A 26034-nucleotide genomic window follows, 5' to 3' on the forward strand; every position below is an offset into this window, starting at 1 on the left:
GTAAAATCTTTAAAAAGACTTATATTTATAAATGAAGGGAGTAAAATCTCTAAAAAGACTTATATTTATAAACGAAGGGAGTACTCCCTCCGTACCTAAATATAAGTCTTACATACGAAGCAAAATGAATGAATCTATATTCTAAAATATGTATATATACATCCGTATGTAGTCCGTTAGTTGAACCTCTAAAAAGACTTATATTTAGAAATGAAGGGAGTATATGATAGTGGAGGAGCGGGTATGGTGCTAGTACGTGACAAGGCAGGCCAAACCATCTTGAGCTTAGCGCTGGCTTTGGCATGGAGCTCGCTGCCCTTCATTCTCGAAACGGGTTGTATGGAAGCTACGGCTATGATCAGCTACCCTTCATTCTCGAAATGGATTGTATGGAAGCTGCTGTGACGATCCACCAGGTTAATTAATGAGAAACTCCTTTTCTGCCGAGAAAAAAGATACCATTTTGTTTTGAGCTAATAAAAATTCACCTTTGTCGAGGAAAAAAAAGGTACTTTCTTCTATCCAAAATGAGTAGTGGTTTCAAACTAGGTTAGTTGAGTATAGCATAGAAATGTCACCGACCAAACATTAGAAAGGAAAGGATATTTCTCTAAACATCACACAGACGTGCCTGCAAAAAAAAAAATGTACAGCACCATAAGTCTGGAGTGTCAACTTCCCATTAATTTAGCTACCCTAGGTCCAGCAACTGAGGGGGAAAAAACGTTGTAATTCCAAGCAACCAAGGGCGGAAACTGATGCAAACCAACCTAACAATACTGCCGAGAAGAAAGAAAGAAACCAATCAACCTAACATTCTGCAAATATCCTAGGATGTTCGGCCTGTGCACCGGCAGGTTTTCCTGCAAATCAGTGGTGCAAGACCGCATGGGAACATGGGCTACAGCTGCTGCTCCTTTACCAGTAGATCCTACAATATGTTCGGCACATGCGAGGAGAGTTTTTCCTGCAATTCCCTGATCTGAGAGCAGAGTTCCACCTTCTGCTCCTTGTAGCTGCCAAGCACGAAATCTTTCCCTCCGATAACTTCCTTCAGCTCACCCACCTCCCTCTTGAGCATCTCCATCCTCTCCAACTCTTCTCTCTTCTTCCCAATACCAATAAAATGCAGCTCGTGGTCATCGACGCTGCTATTGGCGTAGCCATTAGCATGGCCATTGGTGGCATCTGACTGCCAGTGTCCAACATGCAATGGTTTACCGTGAGAGAGTGCTTCGCCAATACAATGGTCCGTGATGATCTTCCTCAGATACTGGATCTCCCGCTCGGATTCAAATATATCTCGGTTAGCAGACTCCAGCTGAGACTGCAAATTGGACGACTGTGTCTCCTGGATGGCAAGAGAGTTCTTAAGGCCAGCAATCTGAGCTTGAATCTCCATGATCATCTCATCACGTCTCTTCAGGTGCTGCCTCAGCTTCTGTATGACCTCTCTCTTGCTATAAATGTCAGATCCTGACTCTGAAACACGTGGAGAGCCAGAACTGTTTGAGTACTGAAATGGTTTACGAGGATCTTCAAGGCGGTCAGGTAATGATATCCACATGACGCCACTATTGTCCTTGCTTGATTCTTGCACTGGTATCTTCACAAGTGGAAGTGAGGGTTCAGCTGATTTTGATGAAGGACTTGCAGGTGGATGCTTGACTTCCACTGCACCATCTGAATGCCCTGCACATTACAATCAGCATTTAATATTTTCCACGTTTTGGAAAAGCTGTTACACACGAAGAAAGGGCTGGGTTTCAAACCCCAAATTAAGGCACCAAACTGTACTGATACAATGTAACCAGGGTACTTTAATTCAATCAGCATAATTGAACAAACAACCAAGTAGGAAGATGACATCTCTGTGTCACTAAATGCTGAACTCATGTCCGAAATTGTAAATATGACATACAATACAATAATGTAATCATCCTGACTAGTTCTGCAGATGCCGGTGTTCAACAGCCAATAGGCAAGTTGAACCTGTGACAATCATGGGGTATTCGAGAGTAAGAAGGAAGAAAGGCGACCACCAAGGTGGGGGCGTGCTGTGCAGGGTTTGTTGGTATGACTGCAAAGCAACACGTGAAAACAAATGGAGTAATGTCAATAAGGACATGCCTGGTAGCTAGACAGCTGGCGGGGAGGCTCCGAGAGTGTCCAGTATCCACCGGGATTGAGGCTTTATCTTGATACAATACTCATATGACAAAGCTAGCAATGCAACTACCCCACTAAATGTTTATATGTGTGGATTGCCTAGCCCTTTCCATCAGTTTGGACTTTTGGTTGCATTGGCTAGTGCATGAACCTTAACATGGTATCAGGGCCTATGGTCTGAGTTCAAGTCCTGGCTATCGCAATTTTACAAAATTTGTTGTTGCCCCCCTCTGTTCACGAATAGGCCTCTTAAGCCATACCTCTGAGTCGATTCACGTGTTGACTTCCCGCGTCACACGTGAGAGGGGGTGTTGAAGTATACATGTGGATTGCCTAGTCCTTTCCATCAGTTCGGACTTTTGCTTGTGTTGCCTAGCCCTATAGCTTTTATATATTATTATGCAAACGTGTGTAAGTTATCATCTCCAAATGGACATGAAACTGATAGAGACCAAGATCATGATCAATGCAAAGATGACGATTTGATCATAACTAAGTCTTTTGGTAGACCATTATGCTCTTGCCCTATTTGACGTCCTTTAGTACAGAAACTCGCAGATATAAACAAACAACTAAAACCTTGAATTTATTATTTGACCCAAAGGTCGGTGGAAAATGAGAAGCAAGCAACAGAATATACAAAGTTATAGAAGTACCTGAAATACAATAGTAGCAGCTAGTTTGGCCACGAAACCTGCATAGGTTTGAGTGCAATTCACATCCTCCAGGCCTACTTTCGGCTGCAGTTTTGCATAGTAAGCATAAAGCATATAAAGAGTACGAAAGGGGATAAAGGTTACAACTGAAAATGGGGGTATTAGACCTTTGGAAAAGCTATTCTGCTGCTTCATATCAAACATTTGCTTTAATTTGCATCCAAGTTTGACGGACAGAGTGCTTAGCAAAACTCCTCCCACAACAAGAATCCAGTTTGGTCCTCCTCCTTGGAGATGATCTCCTCTTCCTGCCTTCTGTATGCCCCTATTCGTCTTGGACTTCATCCTAACTCCTAAGATAACCGGTTTATTCAGCCAAATGTATAAATGCAGTAGCTAGAGACATGTATGACAATGTTTCCACTTTTCAGCACCATGTCTCCCATATCAGTACAGAAAAGAGAATATCTAACCTACCAAAACATGCGGCATATGGGTCTGCACCGTAGTTTATTTCTCAACAACAATAACCTTTTGTTTTTAAAAAGCAGTGTAACACATGGCCTCAATGAATAAGCAGGTACAATACAGAAATTTGGCGTTGGCAGAACAAACAGTGGAAGCTAAAAATATATCACTACCTCAGTTCTGAAGTGTGTCACCGTGGGGTCCACTCAGTGAACCTTTGGCAGTCTAAAATGAGAAATACAGCGAAGGGCTGACAAGTATGTCATTAGATTTTTCTTGCATTTCTGCACTTTTTGTTATCTTTTAAAGACATATTATGGTTGGAAACTGCAGTCGGAGTTTTGCATTAGAGGTCGAAGAGACGTAAGAGGATCTCATCACTCGAGACGCGATCATCTTTATTTTTCCTATTTTGTTTCTTGTTGTTCTTGCCTTTCTTTGGCCTTGGGCTTCCCTGTACATAACATTTATTTCCCCTTATTGCATGGCAGAGCTCTTGCCTTTCACGGAATTTTTTTTGGGACAAAGGAAGAAACTTCATAAGAGATTAGTTTTTTTTCATATAACATATACTCCCTCCGTCCCAAAATAAGTGACTCAAAAATGACTCTACTTTGTACTAAAATTAGTACAAAATTGAGTCATTTTTGAGTCACTTACTTCGGGACGGAGGAAGTAGGAAATAGAGGACATAAGAGCATCTACAGCCGTAGCCCTCAAACCCGCCTCAAAAGCCCGAGCAGGCTGCCCGGTCACTGACCGGTCACAAAAAATTAACCCAGCCGGACCCCTCAAACGGGCCTCAAACGCCCGGGCTAACCGGCACCCCTCATATCCAGCCCAAATATGGGGCGGATATTGTTAGAATTAATCCGAGGCACTTCGTAGATCATCCGAGAACCAAACAATCACACAAGCACGACACCGAGATTTGTTAACGAGGTTCACCGATATGGCTACATCCCCGGGGCCTGACTACGGGCGCTCCTCCCCGTGACACCGTCACAATACCGCACCCTGGCCGCCCGGGCGCCGGCATAGATCGCCGGCTCCCCCTGCGTGCCTGTGCTATTATGTTGGCATAGGTTACATCGTGTGTCTACCCCCGCTATATATGAGAGGCTAGGGGTACAGGTGTCCTTAGAGGACACGACTCCTACCTTGCCTACACACCGTACAACTCCAAGTCCAACTATAACCTACCTTGCACAATAATATTCGACACAACTCTAACAAACTCCACCTTGGCGAATATTCTCCACCACCTTGGATTCATCCATGCATCGAACCTCCATGTACATTCGACTTGAGATTATACCATGAGCACCGCTGCTACACCCAGACTCCACGTGACTCCACCTGCATCTGTAGTCCCTTCTTGTCTTCTTCACAGTCAACACTCGAGCAAAATTAAGTTCCTCATTACTCTACTTTGTGCTCTCAACTTCCGGAGTATCCATTGAACGCCATCACACACTGATCAGGACCCACGTGAAAGTGAACAACCCACATACTGGATGTCACATATAAGAGTTATCTGAACTTAACATCCTCGCTCTTCCTTGACCGTCTATCTGAAACTTGAAGGAATTTCACCGTCACCCTGTGTCACCCCGGAGTCAAATTCGCATTGGTTGTCTCATCCTTTTCCCGGATAGTCTCTGACATGTCCCACAGCTATAGCACTCCGCCTCCTTCTGTACTTGCCATCCGCGCTTTGCCATGTGCATTGAACACCACAGAATATACTGCCATGTACTCTCTCCGCTTCTGACAATTCGGACTTTCCTTCACTTTCTCAGATTCTTCATGGTCAACCCCCATCTATCAACTAGCACCGATAAACCCAGTCACCAACTTGAATCTGGTACTCGTCAACACTGCTCCAGCATCCCTGCACACTTTGTACGACCACATGTCTCATCATTAGTGCCTTGGTCTGCCGTTGTGTCATGTGCTTACCGCACACCTCGTTGATATCACCGCGTCAAGCCTCTGCTGTCCTGGTCGAGTTTCCCAAGGTCGCGAACCTACACCACTCAACCCCCACTGCAAAGAACCACCGATCATCACCGACCGATGCCGAGTATCACGTCTCCATCAGACCATTGGTACCCGGTCCAATCCACGTGTCTCTCAATATCCCGCTGAAATAGGCTTCGACTCTCTATTAACTTACGTCGTACCTCCTTCATCAGCACAGAGTGAAGTCTTCCACTAGACTCCAGCTCCACCCTCAACATGACTCCATGTAGTTGGCCGTGCTACCCCGCGCCCTATCGACTTCAAGCTATCATGTGTGCACTGCCTTGAACCAACCTTGCATCATAGTCTGTCGAAGCCGCACAAGCCCTCAAACCCGCACCACGTGTTTCCACGCCCCAGAAGTTGGCCACCATCAGCATCACGCTCCTATGTCGTCGTCGCTAAAATCACCGTCATCTTCTGCTTTGACCGACATCCCCGTCGATCCGTCAATGCGTCGTTCCCTTCGCACATCTCCATGCATTGCTTGACTCCCTGTGTTTACATGATCCTGCCACGACGTGCTCCAAACTCCTCCTAGCCTTATACACACGTCATCACCCATGCCACGCACCACAGACACTCACGCTACCATCCTCGTACAAAAGCATGTACAAAAGAAATAAAAGCCAAAGTCCAGCATAGCTTTCCCGTGTGCACCTTAGTGTGAAAATCCATGAAAAATCCTGCAAATCTCCACCACCACGTGCTCATCTAGGCCTTAGGTCAATTAGCTTTTCCTATCTTTCCTCCGATGGCTAGCTTCAGCCTGTTACGTAGCCTTTTTTAATCCAACAAATCTCGAATGCACTAGCATATTTGCCTACGGTCTTGCACCACGTCTGCACATGCAGCCCCACACCAATCACACGCATGCAGCCCCATAGCAATCACATGCATGCACCCAGCCTCCATCACCGCACCTCGACCACGCCCTTCGTTGGGCTTTGAACAACCAGTTGCTCCTGTGCTGCACCAGGCTACACGCCTTGCCCTCCCTTTGCATTGCTCCGCTGCTGGTGATCCTTTCTGCACGCCTGGGCCTTGGGTCGTGCGTTACGCGTCGGTGCTGCATGCTGCATCCCGTCGCCTCATGTCTTGGAGAGACCTCGCGTAGAACACGCAGCCGCCGTTATACACGCCAGTCGGCCTCCACACCCATGACCAATCTCGCCGACAATGACTGTTGCAAACGAATCTGATCTGCTGTTGTAATCCGATTGCTTCTCGAGCAGATATCCCATCGATCTTTTCATCACCACACGCGACCAACTCGATTCTTCCGCTCCGAAACTCCTCTATCAACAACCACAACCTCTGAATAACCTAGCTCATGATACCACTTGTTAGAATAATCCGAGGCACTTCATTGATCATCTGAGGACCAAGCAATCACACAAGCACGACACCAAGATTTGTTAACGAGGTTCACCGATATGGCTACATCCCTGGGACCTCACTACGGACGCTCCTCCCCGTGACACGGTCACAATACTGCACCCTGGCCGCCCGGGCGCCGGCATAGATCGCGGGCTCCCCCTGCGTGCATGTGCTATTATGTTGGCATAGGTTACATTGTGTGTCTACCCCACTATATATGAGAGGCTAGGGGTACAGGTGTCCTTAGAGGACACGACTCCTACCTTGTCTACACACCGTACGACTCCAAGTCCAACTATAACCTACCTTGTACAATAATATTCGACACAACTCTAACAGATATGGGGGCGCCCGGGCACGCCCGCCAGGCCCGCACTGGCATATATTCGTCCCCATCCGCTCGCCAAACCAAACCCTAGCCACTTCACTCCACTCCCATCGGCCACCTAAGCTCATCTCCGGCCTTCTCCAGCATGGCGGGCAGCGGATCCGAGTCCTTCACCTCCAGATCCGTCAACCACAAGCTCATCCCACGCGGCCCCGAGGAGGAGATGGTTGTCCGGCTTGCGCTCCGCCGCTCCCGAGAGGCGACCGCCCTTCGACAGCGCGGGGACTCGTGTCGGCTCAGCCGGTGCCTGGATCCGGCGTCGCTGCCTCACCGGAGGTTGTGCGGTCCGTCTGACGTCCGAACGTCGTGGCGGATGTGCAACCCCTCCGTTGGCGCGCCGAGGACGCGCCTTGGGCGTCCTCGGATGCTAACATGGCACGGCGGGCTAGGCAGCGGACGGGGGAGGCGGCAGAGGCTCTAGCGGCTGTGGACGTTGAAGAGGCGGAGCCGCATTCTCCAGCGCCCCGTATAATGCACGGGTGCGGGCGCCGCAACCGCGTCGTGGTCGACATCGTCATCGACCTGGCGTCCACCGGCACCGTCCTAGTCACGGGCTCGGACGAGGAAGAGTAGGGCATGGGAGACGGCGGGAGCTCGACCCCCGCGAGCCGGCTAGTGTCCCATGTCCTACTCTGCCTCGCCAGCGACCGGACCGACACTACAAGGGGCGCAGCCGGCCGCCGGACATGGGCACGACGGAGCCAGACGAGCTCCGCTTAGTATTAGGTTTACTAAGCATGTAATAATATGGATTTGAGGTGACCGGTTGTAGAATGCATTATTTAAGGCGTGACCGGTCAGTGTCCGCGGGCGTTTAAGGGAACGGATTTGCAAGTTCCGGTTGTAGATGCTCTAACAATACGGTACTACAGTGTTCAACCCTTGGCATAGCTATTGAATGTGGGATCTTATTTAGGGATTGCTCAACATCAATAACCATGATAGGTGTTAACTACACTTAACACAAAGGAATCACCCAAACGGCTAAATTGATATCTTTTGGGTCCCTACTCCAGGAACCATAAGCACATAGCAATGCAGGATTTCGGCTTTCAGTAGAATATAAGCATTCACATTGGAGAATTTTGTTCATACAGCCCACCTGTCTAGTTCCTCGTCTCCCAAGCCTCAAACCTCACGGAAGTAGGTGGCAGGCTTGTGTTCGTTGGCACCGGAGCCAGTAAATTTGAGATGTTCTGCCGTAGCCTATTAGTGTCATGTCAGCGAGGAGCGGCAACAGTGAACAATCCTGACAAAGAGAGAAGGGAGGAGGCTGCAATGCCGCGAGATGGCGGCTAAAAGGCAGGTTGTGCCTGGAAGAACAGATCGATTCCTCTAGGATTTGTCTCCATTCTCTGGAAGGGAATTTGATAAACTGCCAGATTGCAGAATGCCACTTGCAAAGACGAACTATACACTGTAACAGATAAAATGACACATTGTACTCTGCAACTATGCTAACATATTATATCTGCATATCTGTATAGTATTTGGCTTAACGGTCAAGTAATCACCAAGGAGAATGAACATGCTGTATTTACCCTTTTGGCATTTCATTTCATCAAAGGGATAACTTATCTCTTACGGTCTTACCTGGTCGACTCACGCCCGACCTCACGCAAAACGGCAAAAGCCCAACAGACGCCGGCGGCCACGCCTCCCTCGCCCGCTCCGCCCGTTAACCCTAGCGGCAAGAGAGTTGCGGCAGGCGAACTCGTCGGCGGCTCGGCAGGCTTCACGGCGGAGTGCGGCAGGAAGAGGGCGAGGTGCCCGGCGGTAGGTACAAGGCGAGCGAGAAATGAATTAATGGAGAAACTCACCGGTACGAGCTGCGCCGAGACGGAGCACGGCCGTCGGTCGCGTTGTCCAGTCGCGGCAGAAGTTAGGGCAGACCGGAACGAGGAAGGGGCGGACGAGAGGTCAGGGAGCCGGCCGCCGTAGTCGCCGGGCTTCCGTGGGGCTTGGTAGTCCTGGGTGCGGTTGGGCTCCCGTCGCGGACGCAGGGCAGGAAGCCTAGGAGAGTTTGTTTATTTCGAGTAAATTGCAATAAAACATCATAATTGGGGACTCTAAATTAAAAAGAAAAAAACTACTCCCCACGATTTCAGTTTATAAGTCTTGTCAATTTGACCAACTTAATGAGAAACATATATTACAAAAAATAAATCATTAGAAACTTTAGATGTTCTATTTTTAATAATATATTTTTTATGTTAAATAATAATAATAATCTATACCTATTAATAAAGCGGCTATTGCTTCCGTCGGAAAACCCACCACGGTATTTTTATAAAAAAGCCTATGTAATTTTTGTTATTTAACCCACGCTCCATCATTTATTTACAACGCAAAAGGAAAAAACGACTCGCTGCAAAAATTATACCCGTACGCATCGCCTACTCCCGTCGACCCTGGGCCACCCTGGCCCGTGCCCAGGCCGCCGCCACACCACTCGCCGGCGCGGCCGACCTCAACTGCCACCGCTGTCGATCTCAACCCACCCGCCTCCGCGGTTGTATCTCTCCCCGCTCACTGCCCCCGTTGCGGCGCTCGAGCGCATCGCGTCGACCCTGGTCCACCCTGGCATGTGCCTAGGCCGCTGCCACACCACTCGCCGTCGCGGCCGACCTCAACCACCACTGCTGTCAATCTCAACCCACCCGCCTTCGCGGTCGTACCTCTGCCCGCTTGCTGCCCCCGTTTCGGCGCTCGAGCACAGCTTCTGGATCAAATCAATGCGACAGCTACAGCGACTTGGGATGATGCGTCTGCTCGATGCAGAACGGTGGCGGCGCGCGGATAAGGCGCGGCGGAGCGAAGTACTTGCACGTGGAGGCGGGCCTCCATGGCTCACACGGGGAACTCCGAGGTTATGGCGCGACAACGGCGACTCCTTGTGGCCAGATAGAGGCGCTTAACCCTTGCTCCCCCATCGTATCCCCTCCTCCGGCAGGAACTCATCATCTGGTGAGATCCCCTCCCCATGCCTCCAACCGTGTGCCAAGCACCGATAAGGAATTTTGTTTTGTGAGAATTTGTTTGCTGATGAATGAATGTATTGAATGTAAGATTGCATTGTTGTAGAGAGAGAGAATGAAACACCACCTTCAGTTTGTCATCTGATCCCACATTCTCTATCCCATGAGTGAAATAAGATAACAGTCCATTGATCAATTCACGTAGCCTCTTTATTTTACTTTGCTTGTCCCACTTAATTTCTCATCATGGTGGAATTAATAATGGACGGGTTGATTTCTCAACAAAATAGGATAGGACTGACTACATTAATTAGTTAGCTTATTATTTTAATAAATCAAAATAATTATAAAAAGATTAAAAGCGTGTGGTATTTTTTTCTCCCGTTGCAACGCACGGGCCCTTTTGCTAGTAATAATATAAAGAGGCTATCGTTTCTGTCGGAATTTCCGCCGCGCCAGTTTTGAATAAAACCCTTCCATTTTTGGGAAATCAACCCACAGTCCTCACTTTACAGAAACATCCATTTTTGCTCTCAGCGCCTTATCCACACACGCTCGCTCCAGATCCCCTCCAATGGCGCCCGCGCCCACCACCCCCTCCTTCCTTCGGCCCCCGCCGCCGCATCCCCACCGCATCCGCCTGCCCGCCCCTCCTCCCTCCACGTCCTTCCGCCTCTCCGAAATCCTCGGTGGCCGCGGCCTCTCCAACGGCGAGGTCGGCATCCGCAAGGAGCTCCTTTCGCCCACCCTGCCCTCACCTCCTCCGTCCAGGCCCTCGGGAGACTCCTCGTCAGGAAGCGCCGAGTCGGACCCGCCGGCGGTGGACCTGGACGCGTTCGAGAAGGAGATGATGGGCCTCACGGGCAGCTTCTCCGGCGGCGAGGTCGGGCTCAAGGACTTCGTCGCCAAGAACCCGCCTCCTCCTCCCAAGAGAGCCCAGACGGACGGGAAAGCGTCTTCCGCCGTGGTTCCGACGGGGCATCCTAGGCCGCCGGAGCTGCCGCTGTTCCTCCCCGGCATGGTGGTGCTCGAGGGCCGAGAGAAGGGCCCGCCCATGGTGAACCCCAAGTCGGTCGTGCTCGAGGCGCTCGTCGAGGCCTAGCATGCATTATACATACATTTGTGGTATACTTTGCGTGTCGACGATGAACTGGGAGTTGCCCGTGTGTAGTTTGATAGGCGTTGTCATTTGTTCTGATCCATATCACCTTGAACCGGTTTTTCATTCTGTGGCATCATATCCATCTTGTCATGTTCGTTCAATGTGTTGCCTGATGTCTACGATTGAATTTTCATTTTGCTTCCTGCAAGAGCACTAGCCCAAGCCGTTTCTGAGGTTGTATGCTTGTAGTACAAAGTAGGCTGATTGCAGGTGAAATGCAGTCAAAGAAAGGTGCACCCTACAACAGCATCAATTTTAGTCGGATTGGCGACATTTGTTGTGGTGCGTATCATCTTGAACCCGTTGTTCGATCCGTGGATTCATATCCATCATGTATGCTTGTAGTATATCTTTGATTGAATTTCATTTTGCTTCCAGCAATAGCAGTAGACCAGGCTGAAACTGAAACAAACAGTTTTAACCGGTGAAACTGAAAGTCACTAATTCTCTGATGAGACGTGCCTTGTGAATCTACGAACAGATTAGCCATGTTCAGGTTAAACAGAGGGAGATCATCCATGACTGCTGGTCGTGCGTATTCTATCCCTTCTACTGATGTTATGTTACCCTGCCTGCAGAAGTGTCTTTTGTGAACATTGTGGTCTTGCTCCACGATTTCAGATAGTACCGCTGATTGTTTTTGTTTGACAAATTACTATTGATTGTCGGTCATTGAAGTCCTGCACTGTCCATGCTGCTACTGATGAACGTGAAACACGTAGGAGTATGTGTATATTCTCTACATAGTCCCGACAGGTAGGCCCAAAGTCTGCCTCTCCACCCTCCCCAACGATACGGTTCAAGCTGAGTGACGTCACAGGTGAATCCTCAGCCGTCTGATCTACCGTAGTTCGAACAAGGACCGCAGACTAGACGTCAGACCGTGCAAAGAAGCAACCTCCACGCCATTGGTCTTCCAAGGTTCCAATCCACGCCGCCACCACCACTGCCAATAACGGCGAAACCTGGAAGAAGGAAACAATGCACTACACCGCCCTTTCGAGATCGTCCCTCCCCTGTCAATTTACGAGATGGCAGTGGGCAGCTTTAACGACCCGGTGATCCAAGGATCGGTACATGGGGAATTGGGGATAAGATATTGAAGGAGATGAAGTACAAAGAAAGTTGGGTGGGAGGAGAAGGAAACAATGCACTACACCGCCCTTTCGTGATCGTCCCTTCCATGTTATTTTACGAGATGGTGGCAGTCGTCTCCTATGGTCCAAGGGTCGTCGGGCGGGGAGGGGGCTGTGACTGCGAATTTCCGATTATGTTTACAATTCACAAAATTGTGTTATGGTATTGCATAGGCTTTGCTCTTCAGTTTCCTGCTTTTCTTCTTGACAACACATGAGTTATGTGTTTCTTTTGCCCCACCCCCCATTTTTACTCCCTATTGTATGCAGTACAATGTTCGTAACAAAATGTAAGACGTTTCTAATAATTGTACATGAAACAAAAACGTCTTATAAAAAGTTACATAGGTAGTACTTCGAAGTTCGATTGTGTTTTTAACTTTGATACAAGAATAGGTGGATGTTGTCCATTTTCATCTTAATATTTCCCCCACTTCTCTGTTCTGCAGGGAAGGGCCGACGGCTAGGCCAGCTGCCTCGTCAAGCTCAACAACTGATTTGCAGATTTAGATTATCATATTCTCGGACTCCGTGGACAGCTCAACAAGCTAAAAGGAGCAACGGTTGATGGATTTCTGCAACCTGTATGAACAGAATATACTGTGCATGTTATAGTATTTGAAATTAAATGGAACCACTCGGGCGGCTAGAGCTTTAGCGTGTAGTGCAATTGTGCAATGCTGCATGTGATTATTTTAGCCATGATGTTCCAATGCTGACGATGTTATTTGAGCTATTTTCTTCCTTACAAGGCATTTGTTTGGTGTTGCAGGTTGCTAAAGAGATCAATTCAGAGGCCAAGTCACATAATGATTCCATATCTCAGCTGGTAAGTCTATCCCTAATAATAATAAAGCGTCGATTGCTTTTGCCGTCCGTCGTGCCACTTTTACAAAAAAAAAGCCCCCGACGTTTCCTGAAATCAACCCGCAGTCCGGATTTAAGTCAGAAAACAAATCATTTTTTTTTCATTTTTCAAAAACTCCCCTAATGTTTCAGGTAATCAACCCGCAGCCCGGATTTAAGTCAGAAAACGAATCGTTTTTTTGCATTGTTCATAAAACTCCGTGATTTTTCAGGTAATCAACCCGTCCTCCGTATTTTAACAAAAAAAACCTAACTTTTCAGTTAATCAATCCAAATTTTATCTAAAACAAAATTATCCATATCTTTTAAACCGTAACTCCGATTTTAACATGTTATATATGAAATTTGATTAAAAAACATGTAGAATCCAAATAGGATGTTATTTTTAGCTGTTGAATACTCCCTCTGTCCCAAAATAACTGTCTCAACTTTATACTAGCTCTAGTACAAAGTTGTACTAAGCTTAAGACACTTATTTTGGGACGGAGGGAGTACTTCTTAAATATTATTTTTGGTGCAAACTTAATCTGTAGTGTACGGTCCTTTTTTTCTCTCTTTCCGGCGACGATACGAATTGCAATAAACATCCGTTAAATTAAAACCAAATTGAGAGGAAAGAAAACATCATTAACCACACATGCACACCTTTAAAAAACCTCGTGGGGGGGGAGAAACAACATATTTTTCATCTTATTCCGAGTGACTGTACATTCAAACACGTTTTCGTTGTGTGAGCACTAAAGCCATCGTCAGCAACACAAATGTGATGCCATGTAAAAATATATTGCGTTCAGCGCGTGTGTTATTTTCTCTCCCGTTACAACGCACGAGCTCTTTTGCTAGTGTTAAATAATATATTTTATATAAATCAAATTGACGACCTAGATACACGTGCATGCCTTATAAACTGTGACAGAGAGAGTAGTATTGTATTGCATTTTGTTTTTTAAAGGACAGTGCTTCGCGCCTACAGATGATAAATCGATTAAATGGGCCATATCGGTTGTCGTTGGATGCCACCCAAAATAGTCGTCCTATCTATCATCCCAACTCCCAACTAACAAAGGACCTTTGCAGCGCAACAAACTAGTGTTGCAAAGGTCCGCCGAGACAACACCTTTGTCCCCACGATGGCGTGAGCTCCTCGGCCATGGAGCGTCGTCAGTCGTGGGAATTGTTGTGCCTCCTCCGATGCAGGATCGTGAGCAGCTGCTGTCGAGCCCCTGGGACGGGGGGTACCCAGGCCCGTCAGCCTGCGGCCCGAGGCACGACGTGCTACACAAGACAGGCTCGGCCCATCGGCAAGCCGAGCAAGGAAGACCCTCGCGAGGGCCCTTGCCTCGCGTGGCACGCATCTCGGGATCATTGCCAAGGGCCACAAGAGGGCGCTCGCTGTGGGGACGCGTCATGAGGCCATCCCGGAGGCTCTCGCGGGGAGAGCTCGTCAGGGGTGACCTGGCGTGGGTTTCATAACCTTGTGCTTTCACGTGGGGTGACGCAGGTTGGGCAGGCAGTGCAGGAGCTGTGTCAGCGGACATGGACAAAGGGATTTACACTTCGTGCTAAGGAAGTGGGGCCAGCTGGCAAGCCCCCAAAGCAACCCCTAAAGGTTTCCTGGTTGGTGCAAGAGGTCTAAGGTTGGGGCTCGGTAAGGCGGAGGTCATCGCCGAGCCCACCAGCGCGTCATGGGAAGGGCTTTTGCAGGCGAAGACCACCTTTGTCAAGGCGGGCCGCAGTCGTGTCCCCTTTCAAAATGGTCGATGTGGCAACCCTTCCCGCCAAGTGTGTTTTCGGGGGAAGAGGACCAAGGAAGTATAAAAGATAGGCCCGACCTCTGTACCAAGGGACCGATTCATCATTACCCCCACTAGGGAAAGAACCCGCCTTTGTACTCGTTTTCCACCTCAAGCAATCCACACAAGCAGGAGTAGGGTTTTACACCGCAAGGTGGCCCGAACCTGGGTAAACTCCTCGTGTGTTCTTGTTTGCTTTCCTTAAATCGATCCGCCGAATGGTCGCAGTGAAGTTGAGAGGTAGAAAAGGGTCGGAGAGCTAGCGCACCCCAGAGTTCGAACCTTTCTAGGTCTGCGGAGCCCCTATTCCGACATTTGGCGCACCAGGTAGGGGTGCGTAGTCGTCCTCCAGCTCTGAATTCGTCTCCAGCTTCACCGACCCCATGGCCGACGCTCGCCACACGCGTCCTGAGTGCCCGTCACCGGTCCACCAGTGTTGTGGCCACCACCGGCATCGCCCGCGGACAACAGGGCCCCTCATGCCCCCCCTGACGCGACAAGGCGGCTGCAACGCTGCGCCTCCTGTGGCGTCCTCCTCGGCCTGCGTGCACATGGGAGACATGAACATGCAGGATGCGTTGCTCATGGCGAGCGAATTGCTTCACCACCGCCCAACGGGCTGAGGGTACGACACTTGTACGAACTACATTGCCGAGCTCGTCACCGTCAATAGAAGGGACCTCACGCCCTAAGCCTCGCTTCATCATGAGGTGCTAAAAGCGGGGGGCACGGCCAGCAAGCTGCCTCCGCCACCACGCGGCGACTCGCTCGGGCCCCAGCCCGGGGGGCCTGGACAGGGCCGTCCCGGTGTTGTACTCTTGCTCCTCCGGGTCTCGGTGACCGACTCTCGGCCGCCGCCGAGCCCCCGCGGGGGCACGCCCAAAAGAGTTGACAGGATGTTCTACGCTCACCACAACTCGCGCACTCACAACATGAAGGACTGCTGGGTAGGCGGATATTCCCACGAGCGCGTCGCCCGGCGTCAGGCCCATGTTTGCGCTGACAGGCCGAGGGGTGTCGCGGCTGGTGTCAGCATCGCGACCCTCGTGCCCCCGGTCGACGCACACCTCCCTCTGGCATAGGAGGCTGTGCCCGGCACCCACATCTGGCCGGGCTCGGGGGCTCCCTCTTGGAAGTCGCATGGCCTCGTCGCAACGATGTATGGGCGCTCGGGCACCATGTGGTGGCGCACCTCGTCCAGCACCCCCACGGATCGGAAGCCTGGCGCCGAGCGCCGGGGACGCGCGAGATCGTTGCTCAAGGGACCAGCAAGTTGCAAGAGACGCGGGTCGTGTATGCCTCGCGAGGTGTCGGGGCCCCGCGAGCCCTTCAAGCCTAAGAAGCCACCCCCGTGATATGTTGAAGCCGACGGATCCAGTCGCCCTCCCCTCTCGTAGGGGTAGGCCTCGGCGGCGCGCGTCATCAAACGGCCTAACGCTTCCGCGGCAGCGTGGCCACTAGTTTTGACTAAATTTTAAGTTGTGGTGTTCCGCCGCCACCGGGGACTGACGTGTCCCCGCAACCGCCCAGGGAAGGATCGATGGTGAGGGGTTAGACACGACGTCTCGGCAGGACTTGTCCTCACAGCGCCGAGAAATCTAAGCTATCAAGCTCTGGCTCGCGCGTTGGCCACTCATGCTAGCCATCTCGCCAAGGTACTTAGTGTCGCGCTCTCTCGACAAAGTCACGAGTAGGTGAAGGGGACATGAATCGACTCGTGCTACTGCTGGGCGGGCGCCTTGCTGCCTCACACGGCGACTCTCCTGATGACCCTCTCTTACGGTTACATGGGGCGTGAACGACGCTCATGTTTGAATAGTAGGGGCACGCAATGCCGCTCGTGTGGTTACGAGGGGCGTGAACGACGCTCATGTTTGGGCCGCAGGAGTGGACCTAAAGACCGGGTTAGGAACTCCTAAGCCTTGTGTCTGGGGTGTTCGCCCAACTATCGCCGCCCGTGACACTCTCACGTAAGAATGAGTGGGTTGTATATGCCCGGATCCTCCTAAGTGGAAGCTCACGACGAGCCACGTCATGGCCTCGGTTGAGGGATCCTCCCACGACCAAGTGGAAGTCCCTATGCTCAGCGATGGCAGAATGACTGTCGAACCGCGACTATGCCCACACCCTAGTGGAAGCCCCTTGCATCGCGCCTCGGGAACGATCGAAGAAGATGCCTTGCGAGTCGCATCTCTTTTTTAGGTTGACCCGTGCTGGATACAACAACCACATTTCTTTCTAGGTTGACCCATGCTGGATAGGGCAGCCGCTTTTATTCATCTCTTTCTTCAACCTGTGAACGAGCCCACCAGGTTGACCCGTGCTAGATACGGTAGTCGCACCTCCCCTTTTTTGGCTCGCGAACAAGTTAGCCTCGGGTTTTTGATGAAAGTCTTGGTCTTGTGGTTTTTCGCGGAGTTTCCTGGGTTTTCTCTCTTCTTACCATGCCCGCACCTAGCATAAGCCCCACACCTCATGTTGGGGGGACGATGAAGACGACGGAGGAATGCCCTGGCGGCACGCGCCCGCCAGTTTACCCTAGGCCTCATGTTCGCGGGGGCTGGGCACGGTGCCTCCACCTAGGCCTAGCCCGATGGTGCTGGGGACCCTGAGAAGTGGGATCCCGTGGGCATGCCCGCATGCACGACATCTCACCAAGGCCCTGGGGGCCTATACTTCTCACACAATGCCTAGATGCAAGCGGACGAGTGTGCACCATCGAGACAAGAGGCCTCCCCCGCAGGGCCTCCCTCAAGGGGACTCACGAGGCGGGCCCTACAAGCAGCAACCGCTCCCATGAGTCTCCCGCACGAAGAAGGCAAGCCCCGGGGCGTCGCGCCTCAGGAGCCCTCGTACCCACGCTCGGGGACTGGGTCCCAGCGACACAAAGCGTCGGGGTGACCTTGGAGAGGGTTCAAGCTCGACCAGGGAGAAGTTTATTTTCGATATAAAATAGCATTCGGTTTGAAGCGTGATGGGCATAGCCCATTTTGCATGCCCCACGGGGCTAGCATGTTGCATTAAAAGAAAGGGAGGACAACATAGGAAAAAGAAGATCGGGCTCTCGAAGCAACATAGCCAGGGACCTCAACGGTTGCGCCGCACGCGCTCTGTCGAAGCCCTCCTCGTCCTCGTCCTTGATGTGTGAAAGAACATAGGCTCCCTTGGTGATTTTGATAATTCATCACAACATACATTATCTCTTGGACTAACACTATTACCTAGATATTTCAGGAATAGTCCATAGAGAGCTTTGGCTAAAGAATTATGTGGAGATGCCCCTCGATGCAAGAAAGGAACAATGTTGGCTCAAGCTTCAATCTAGAAGACTCTTCATTTTATATTTGTGAGAAATCACTTTTGAGTTCGTAGGAAAGCCAATACTATTAAAAGGGGATGAGGTAGTAAAATGAACTGATTACTCAAATGTTCAAAGTTAGCCACCAAAACAATCAGTCATTTTTCCCACATATTCACTCTATCAAGTTCCACATACACAAATTGTGTGTCACCAACATTTCCATATCGGACCCACCGAGTTTGACCTCGGACAGAAACCCTAGTCATTCCCACCAAATCGGAGCAACCGAAACCAAGTCAGTGCTACCGAGTTCAGTGTAACCAACATTCTGTTGCCAAGATACACAAAATCGGAATTTCCGAGTTTGAGTATTGGGGCCACCGAGTTTGGCCATCTGACCATTAGTCACCTTTTCTGTGCCACCAAGTTTCGTATATCGGTCTCACCGAGATTCAAAAGTTCACACCTTTGTGCTAATCGGTACCACCGAGTTTCCAACTTCGGTGTCACCGAGTTTGCCCTTTTGTGTGTAACGGTTGGACTTTGGTTGTTGCCTATATATACCCCTTCACCCACCTATCATTCGTGGGAGAAGCACTCGGAACACACAGTTCATGGCCAGATCCATTTTCTGAGAGAGAACCACCTACCCATGTGTTGAGACCAAGATATTCCAATCCAATCATTTGAAACTTGATCTCTAGCCTCCCCAAACTGCTTTCCACCAAATCAACCTATCCTACCCATGCACATTCTGTGAGAGAGTGATTTGTGTTGAGGAGACTATCTTTAGAAGCACAAGAGCAAGGAGTTCATTGATCTATCACATCTACTACCTTTTGGAGGGTGGTGCCTCCTAGATTGGTTAGGTGTCGCTTGGGAGCCTCCTACTCCATCTTGTGGAGTTGAACCAAGATGTTTGTAAGGGAAAGAAGCTCGCCTACTTTGTGAAGATCTACCGTGAGTAAGGCTAGTCCTCCGTGGACGGATGTCGTGGTGGAATAGACAAAGCCTCTTCTTTGTGGACCCTCCATGGATGGAGCCCTCCGTGGACTCTCGTAGCCGTTACCCTACGTGGGTTGAACTCTTCACTAACATAGACGTACGATAGCGCCACCTATCGGAACCATGCCAAAACTCGCCGTGTCAACCTCATGCGTTTGATCTCCCTACCTTACTCCTCTACATTACACTTGCATTTTTACATCCCGCTGCTATACTCTTAGAACTGCATGTGTAGGGTGTACTTGACTTGTTATAACTCGTGAATTTCTGCCCTCCTAGAATTTTGGTTAGGCTAGAAATTTTATCTAGACAAGTAGTCTATTCACCCCCCTCTAGACACATCTTCTATCGATCCCTCAATTGGTATCAGAGCAAGGTCTCCAAAACCTTGGTTTAACCACCATTGGAGGAAGATGAATGTGACTAGTTCTCAGATTTTTAGTTGTAGAGTGCCAATTCTTGATGGGGAGTACTTTAGACAATGGAAAATGAAATGCTTGTTATATTTGATGAGTTCCATTTGCGCAAGTATGTTGAATATGCTGATGCGCCTCCCATTGATCCCATACATCCTTATCAAGATGATGAAGTTAATATGCTTGGTAACCTTAACACTGTCAATCTAATCATTAGAGGTTTACCAAGAAATGTGCTTAATCAACTGCAAAACTTTGAGTGTGCTCATACCTTGTGGATATACTTAGAGAAAAGATACCCAAATTATTCCTTGAAAAATCTTGATATCATTTTCCACAAATGGATTGCTTTCCACAAAATGAAGTCAACCGATCCTAACTTCGATAAATGCCTATTTGAGCTTCGTGACCTCATGCGTGCTAAAGGAGATGTCATTACTATTAACAATATCATTGTTGAAGCCATTCGAATGCATAAACATGAACATTGTCATTGTCAAATTTCTCATGAAATTCTTGTTTCTTATGATGAGGGAACTTCACCCGATGATGACAATGTAGAGCATGGCTACTACAATGAAGATGAAGAGTTTGACATCAGGTATGAGAAGACCATGAGGAACCTTAGTCTTATGGCTAACCTTAAAGACTACATGGCCGGTGGAAAGGAGTGGGTTCTTGACAGTGGATGCACCAATCACATGACCGGAGATAAAGACATGTTGCATGAGATTACACCAAACCGTGGACCTTGGAAGTATGTGACTTTTGGAGACAACTCCAATAGTAAGGTACTTGGTCTTGGTAAGATGGTTGTATCTCATGGCAGTTCCATTCAGAATGTCTTGCTTGTTGAATCCCTTGGCTAGTTGGCTACAATCTTCTTTCCATATCTAGACTAGCAGACTTTGGTTTCGATGTGCTATTTAGGAAAGTTGAATGTCGAGTGTTTCGTAGCGACAATCATAACATCGTCTTTACTGGTTTTCGTAGAGGCGATCTATACATTGTTGATTTCTCGAAGATATCCAAACCCCGTACATGTCTTATCGCAAAATCTTCTAAAGGTTGGTTATGGCATAGAAGACTTGGACATGTTGGTATGCGTAATCTTGACAAACTTATCAAAGGTGATCATATTATTGATGTTAAAAATGTTATCTTTGACAAAGATAGACTTTGTAGTGCTTGTCAAGGAGGAAAGAAAGTTGGTGGAAGTCATCCCGTGAAGAACATCATGACCACATGAAGACCCCACGAGCTGCTTCACATGGATCTCTTTGGTCCCAATGCTTACAAGAGTTCCGGTGGAAATTCTTATGGTTTAGTCATTGTTGATGATTTTTCCAGATTTACGTGGGTGTTCTTTCTCAATGATAAGTCGCAGGTACAAATGATCTTCAAGAACTTTGCTCGAAAAGCTCAAAACCAGTTTGAAGTGAAGATCAAGAAGGTTTGGAGCGACAACGGAATGGATTTCAAGAACACTAATGTGGATACTATTCTTGACGAAGAAGGTATCTTGTATGATTTCTCGGCGACGTACACACCTCAACAAAATGGAGTTGTTGAGAGGAAGAACCGGACGCTCATAGAGATGGCGAGAACGTTGCTTGACGAATACAAGACTCCAAGACACTTTTGGGCAGAAGCCGTGGAAACAGCTTGCCATGCCATAAACCAACTCTACCTGCACAAGCTTCTCGGTAAAATGGCATACGGGCTACTCACTGGTAACAAATCCCAAGTTGGATACTTTCAGGTATTCGGCTCTAAGTGCTACGTTCTGGATAAGCATCGTCGGTCTAAATTTGCACCTAAATCTTATGAAGGTTACCTTCTTGGTTACGGATCAAACTCTCACTCTTACCGTGTCTACAACAACTTCACTCAAAAAGTTGAAGATGTTGGGGAACTTCGCATGGGAAACAAAAATTTTCCTACGCGCACGAAGACCTATCATGGTGATGTCCATCTACGAGAGGGGATGAGTGATCTACGTACCCTTGTAGATCGTACAGCAGAAGCGTTAGAGAACGCGGTTGATGTAGTGGAACGTCCTCACGTCCCTCGATCCGCCCCGCGAACAATCCCGCGATCAGTCCCACGATCTAGTACCGAACGGACGACACCTCCGCGTTCAGCACACGTACAGCTCGACGATGATCTCGGCCTTCTTGATCCAGCAAGAGAGACGGAGAGGTAGAAGAGTTCTCCGGCAGCGTGACGGTGCTCCGGAGGTTGGTGATGATCTTGTCTCAGCACGGCTCCGCCCGAGCTCCGCAGAAACGCGATCTAGAGGAAAAACTATGGAGGTATGTGGTCGGGCAGCCGTGAGTAAGTCGTCTCAAATCTGCCCTAAAAGCCCCATATATATAGGAGGAGGGAGGGGGACCTTGCCTTGGGGTCCAAGGGATCCCCAAGGGGTCGGCCGAGCCAGGGGGGAGGACTCTCCCCCCCAAACCGAGTCCTACTTGGTTTGGTGGGAGGGAGTCCTTCCCCCTTCCCACTTCTTCCTTTTTTTTTCTTTTCCTTTGATTTTTTCTCCCTTGGTGCATAGGGGATTGGTGGGCTGTCCCACCAGCCCACTAAGGGCTGGTGTGACCCCCCCAAATGCCTATGGGCTTCCCCGGAGTGGGTTGCCCCCCTCCGGTGAACTCCCGGAACCCATTCGTCATTCCCGGTACATTCCCGGTAACTCCGAAAACCTTCCGGTAATCAAATGAGGTCATCCTATATATCAATCTTCGTTTCCGGACTATTCCGGAAACCCTCGTGACGTCTGTGATCTCATCCGGGACTCCGAACAACATTCGGTAACCAACCATATAACTCAAATACGCATAAAACAACGTCGAACCTTAAGTGTGCAGACCCTGCGGGTTCGAGAACTATGCAGACATGACCCGAGAGACTCCTCGATCAATATCCAATAGCGGGACCTGGATGCCCATATTGGATCCTACATATTCTACGAAGATCTTATCGTTTGAACCTCAGTGCCAAGGATTCGTATAATCCCGTATGTCATTCCCTTTGTCCTTCGGTATGTTACTTGCCCGAGATTCGATCGTCAGTATCCGCATACCTATTTCAATCTCGTTTACCGGCAAGTCTCTTTACTTGTTCCGTAATACAAGATCCCGTAACTTACACTAAGTTACATTGCTTGCAAGGCTTGTGTGTGATGTTGTATTACCGAGTGGGCCCCGAGATACCTCTCCGTCACACGGAGTGACAAATCCCAGTCTTGATCCATACTAACTCAACTAACACCTTCGGAGATACCTGTAGAGCATCTTTATAGTCACCCAGTTACGTTGCGACGTTTGATACACACAAAGCATTCCTCCGGTGTCAGTGAGTTATATGATCTCATGGTCACAGGAATAAATACTTGACACGCAGAAAACAGTAGCAACAAAATGACACGATCAACATGCTACGTCTATTAGTTTGGGTCCAGTCCATCACGTGATTCTCCTAATGACGTGATCCAGTTATCAAGCAACAACACTTTGTTCATAATCAGAAGACACTGATTATCATCGATCAACTGGCTAGCCAACTAGAGGCTTGCTAAGGACGGTGTTTTGTCTATGTATCCACACATGTAAATGAGTCTTCATTCAATACAATTATAGCATGGATAATAAACTATTATCTTGATACAGGAATTATAATAACAACTATACATTTATTATTGCCTCTAGGGCATAATTCCAACAGTCTCCCACTTGCACTAGAGTCAATAATCTAGCCCTCACATCACCATGTGAATTACATTGTAATAAATCTAACACCCATACAGTTCTGGTGTCGATCATGTTTTGGCCGTGGAAGAGGTTTAGTCAGTGGGTCTGCTACATTCAGATCCGTGTGCACTTTGCATATATTTAGGTCCTCCTCCTCGACGTAGTCGCGGATGAGGTTGAAGCGTCGTTTGATGTGTCTGGTATTCTTGTGAAACCTTGGTTCCTTTGCTAAGGCAATGGCACCAGTGTTGTCACAGAACAAGGTTATTGGATCCAGTGCACTTGGCACCACTCCAAGATCTGTCATGAACTGCTTCATCCAGACACCCTCCTTAGCCGCCTCCGAGGCAGCCATGTACTCCGCTTCACATGTAGAATCTGCTACAACGCTTTGCTTGGAACTGCACCAGCTTACTGCACCCCCATTAAGAATAAATACGTATCCGGTTTGCGACTTAGAGTCGTCCGGATCTGTGTCAAAGCTTGCATCGACGTAACCTTTTACGGCGAGCTCTTCGTCACCTCCATACACGAGAAACATCTCCTTAGTCCTTTTCAGGTACTTTAGGATATTCTTGACCGCTGTCCAGTGATCCACTCCTGGATTACTCTGGAACCTGCCTGCCATACTTATGGCCAGGCTAACATCCGGTCTAGTGCACAGCATCGCATACATGATAGAACCTATGGCTGAAGCATAGGGGACGGAGCGCATATGCTCTCTATCTTCATCAGTTGCTGGGCACTGAGTCTTACTCAATCTCGTACCTTGTAACACTGGCAAGAACCCTTTCTTGGACTGTTCCATTTTGAACCTCTTCAAAACTTTATCAAGGTATGTGCTTTGTGAAAGTCCTATCAGGCGTTTTGATCTATCCCTATAGATCTTAATGCCTAGAATGTAAGCAGCTTCTCCTAGGTCCTTCATAGAGAAACTTTTATTCAAGTAACCTTTTATGCTCTCCAAAAGCTCTACGTTGTTTCCAATCAGTAATATGTCATCCACATATAATATTAGAAACGCCACAGAGCTCCCACTCACTTTCTTGTAAATACAAGATTCTCCAACCACTTGTATAAACCCAAATGCTTTGATCACCTCATCAAAGCGTTTGTTCCAACTCCGAGATGCTTGCACCAGTCCATAAATGGATCGCTGGAGCTTGCACACCTTGTCAGCATTTTTAGGATCGACAAAACCTTCGGGTTGCATCATATACAACTCTTCCTTAAGGAAACCGTTAAGGAACGCCGTTTTGACATCCATCTGCCAGATTTCATAATCGAAAAATGCAGCTATTGCTAACATGATTCTGACGGATTTAAGCATCGCTACGGGAGAGAAAGTCTCATCATAGTCAATTCCTGGAACTTGTGAAAAACCCTTTGCCACAAGTCGAGCTTTATAAACGGTTACATTACCGTCAGCGTCCGTCTTCTTCTTAAAGATCCATTTGTTCTGAATAGCCTTGCGGCCCTCAGGCAGTATCTCCAAAGTCCACACTTTGTTCTCATACATGGATCCTATCTCGGATTTCATGGCTTCTAGCCATTTGTTGGAATCTGGGCCCACCATTGCTTCTTCATAATTTGCAGGTTCATTGTTGTCTAACAACATGATTGACAAGACGGGATTACCGTACCACTCTGGAGCAGCGCGTGATCTCGTCGACCTGCGTGGTTCAACAGAAACTTGAACTGGAGTTTCATGATCATCATCATTAACTTCCTCCTGAACCGGCGTCGCAATGACAGAGGTTTCCCCTTGCCCTGCGCCACCATCCAGAGGGATGAGAGGTTCGACAACCTCGTCAAGTTCTATCTTCCTCCCACTCAATTCTCTCGAGAGAAACTCCTTCTCGAGAAAAGTTCCGTTCTTAGCAACAAACACTTTGCCCTCGGATTTGAGATAGAAGGTGTACCCAACTGTCTCTTTCGGGTAACCTATGAAGACGCACTTTTCCGCTTTGGGTTCCAGCTTTTCAGGCTGAAGCTTTTTGACATAAGCATCACATCCCCAAACTTTAAGAAACGACAATTTTGGTCTTTTGCCATACCACAGTTCGTATGGTGTCGTCTCAACGGATTTCGATGGTGCCCTATTTAAAGTGAATGCAGCTGTTTCTAATGCATAACCCCAAAACGATAACGGCAAATCAGTAAGAGACATCATAGATCGCACCATCTCTAACAAAGTACGATTACGACGTTCGGACACACCATTACGCTGTGGTGTTCTAGGCGGTGTCAACTGCGAAACAATTCCACATTGTCTTAAGTGAGTACCAAACTCGAAACTCAGATATTCACCCCCACGATCAGACCGTAGGAACTTGATCTTTTTGTTACGATGATTTTCCACTTCACTCTGAAATTGCTTGAACTTTTCAAATGTTTCAGACTTGTGCTTCATCAAGTAGACATAACCATATCTACTTAAATCGTCAGTGAAGGTGAGAAAATAACGATATCCGCCGCGTGCCTCCACGCTCATTGGACCACACACATCGGTATGTATGATTTCCAACAAGTCAC

The 26034-nt window shown here is 48.6% G+C and overlaps 2 protein-coding genes across 6 annotated transcripts; one reads left to right on the plus strand and one right to left on the minus strand.

Moving 5' to 3' along the window:
• Positions 1 to 588: 588 nt before the first annotated feature.
• Positions 589 to 9103, minus strand: LOC123404554. Of its 5 annotated transcripts, XM_045098491.1 has the most exons (5): positions 8907 to 9103; positions 8189 to 8292; positions 2993 to 3178; positions 2826 to 2909; positions 589 to 1692 (listed from the first exon to the last, which is right to left on the minus strand). In XM_045098491.1, exons 3-5 carry the CDS (start codon positions 3168 to 3170, stop codon positions 932 to 934), a joined length of 1023 nt encoding a protein of 340 aa, XP_044954426.1. In that variant the 5' UTR covers positions 3171 to 3178; positions 8189 to 8292; positions 8907 to 9103; the 3' UTR covers positions 589 to 931. The 5 variants fall into 5 exon arrangements, with proteins under 5 accessions (XP_044954426.1, XP_044954425.1, XP_044954423.1 ...); XM_045098490.1 differs by lacking the exon at positions 8189 to 8292 and having other exon boundaries at positions 2993 to 3171; XM_045098488.1 differs by lacking the exon at positions 8189 to 8292.
• Positions 9104 to 10638: 1535 nt separating this feature from the next.
• LOC123405441 (NAD(P)H-quinone oxidoreductase subunit S, chloroplastic-like) lies at positions 10639 to 11166 on the plus strand. The gene has a single exon (XM_045099122.1). It carries the CDS (start codon positions 10639 to 10641, stop codon positions 11164 to 11166), a length of 528 nt encoding a protein of 175 aa, XP_044955057.1.
• The last annotated feature ends 14868 nt before the right edge of the window (positions 11167 to 26034 follow it).

This window comes from Hordeum vulgare, chromosome 6H, assembly GCF_904849725.1.
Source record: "Hordeum vulgare subsp. vulgare chromosome 6H, MorexV3_pseudomolecules_assembly, whole genome shotgun sequence".
Classification (NCBI taxonomy): Eukaryota; Viridiplantae; Streptophyta; class Magnoliopsida; order Poales; family Poaceae; genus Hordeum; species Hordeum vulgare.

Excerpts from the sequence above, each read along its gene's own strand:
- LOC123404554 (XM_045098490.1), bottom strand. The coding sequence starts at position 3,170 with ATGAAGTCCAAGACGAATAGGGGCATACAGAAGGCAGGAAGAGGAGAT. Across the intron at positions 2,910-2,992 it reads GCAGAATAGCTTTTCCAAAG|CCGAAAGTAGGCCTGGAGGA; the intron begins GTCTAATACCCC and ends GCAAAACTGCAG. Across the intron at positions 1,693-2,825 it reads CTGCTACTATTGTATTTCAG|GGCATTCAGATGGTGCAGTG; the intron begins GTACTTCTATAA and ends TGTAATGTGCAG.
- LOC123405441 (XM_045099122.1), top strand. The coding sequence starts at position 10,639 with ATGGCGCCCGCGCCCACCACCCCCTCCTTCCTTCGGCCCCCGCCGCCG.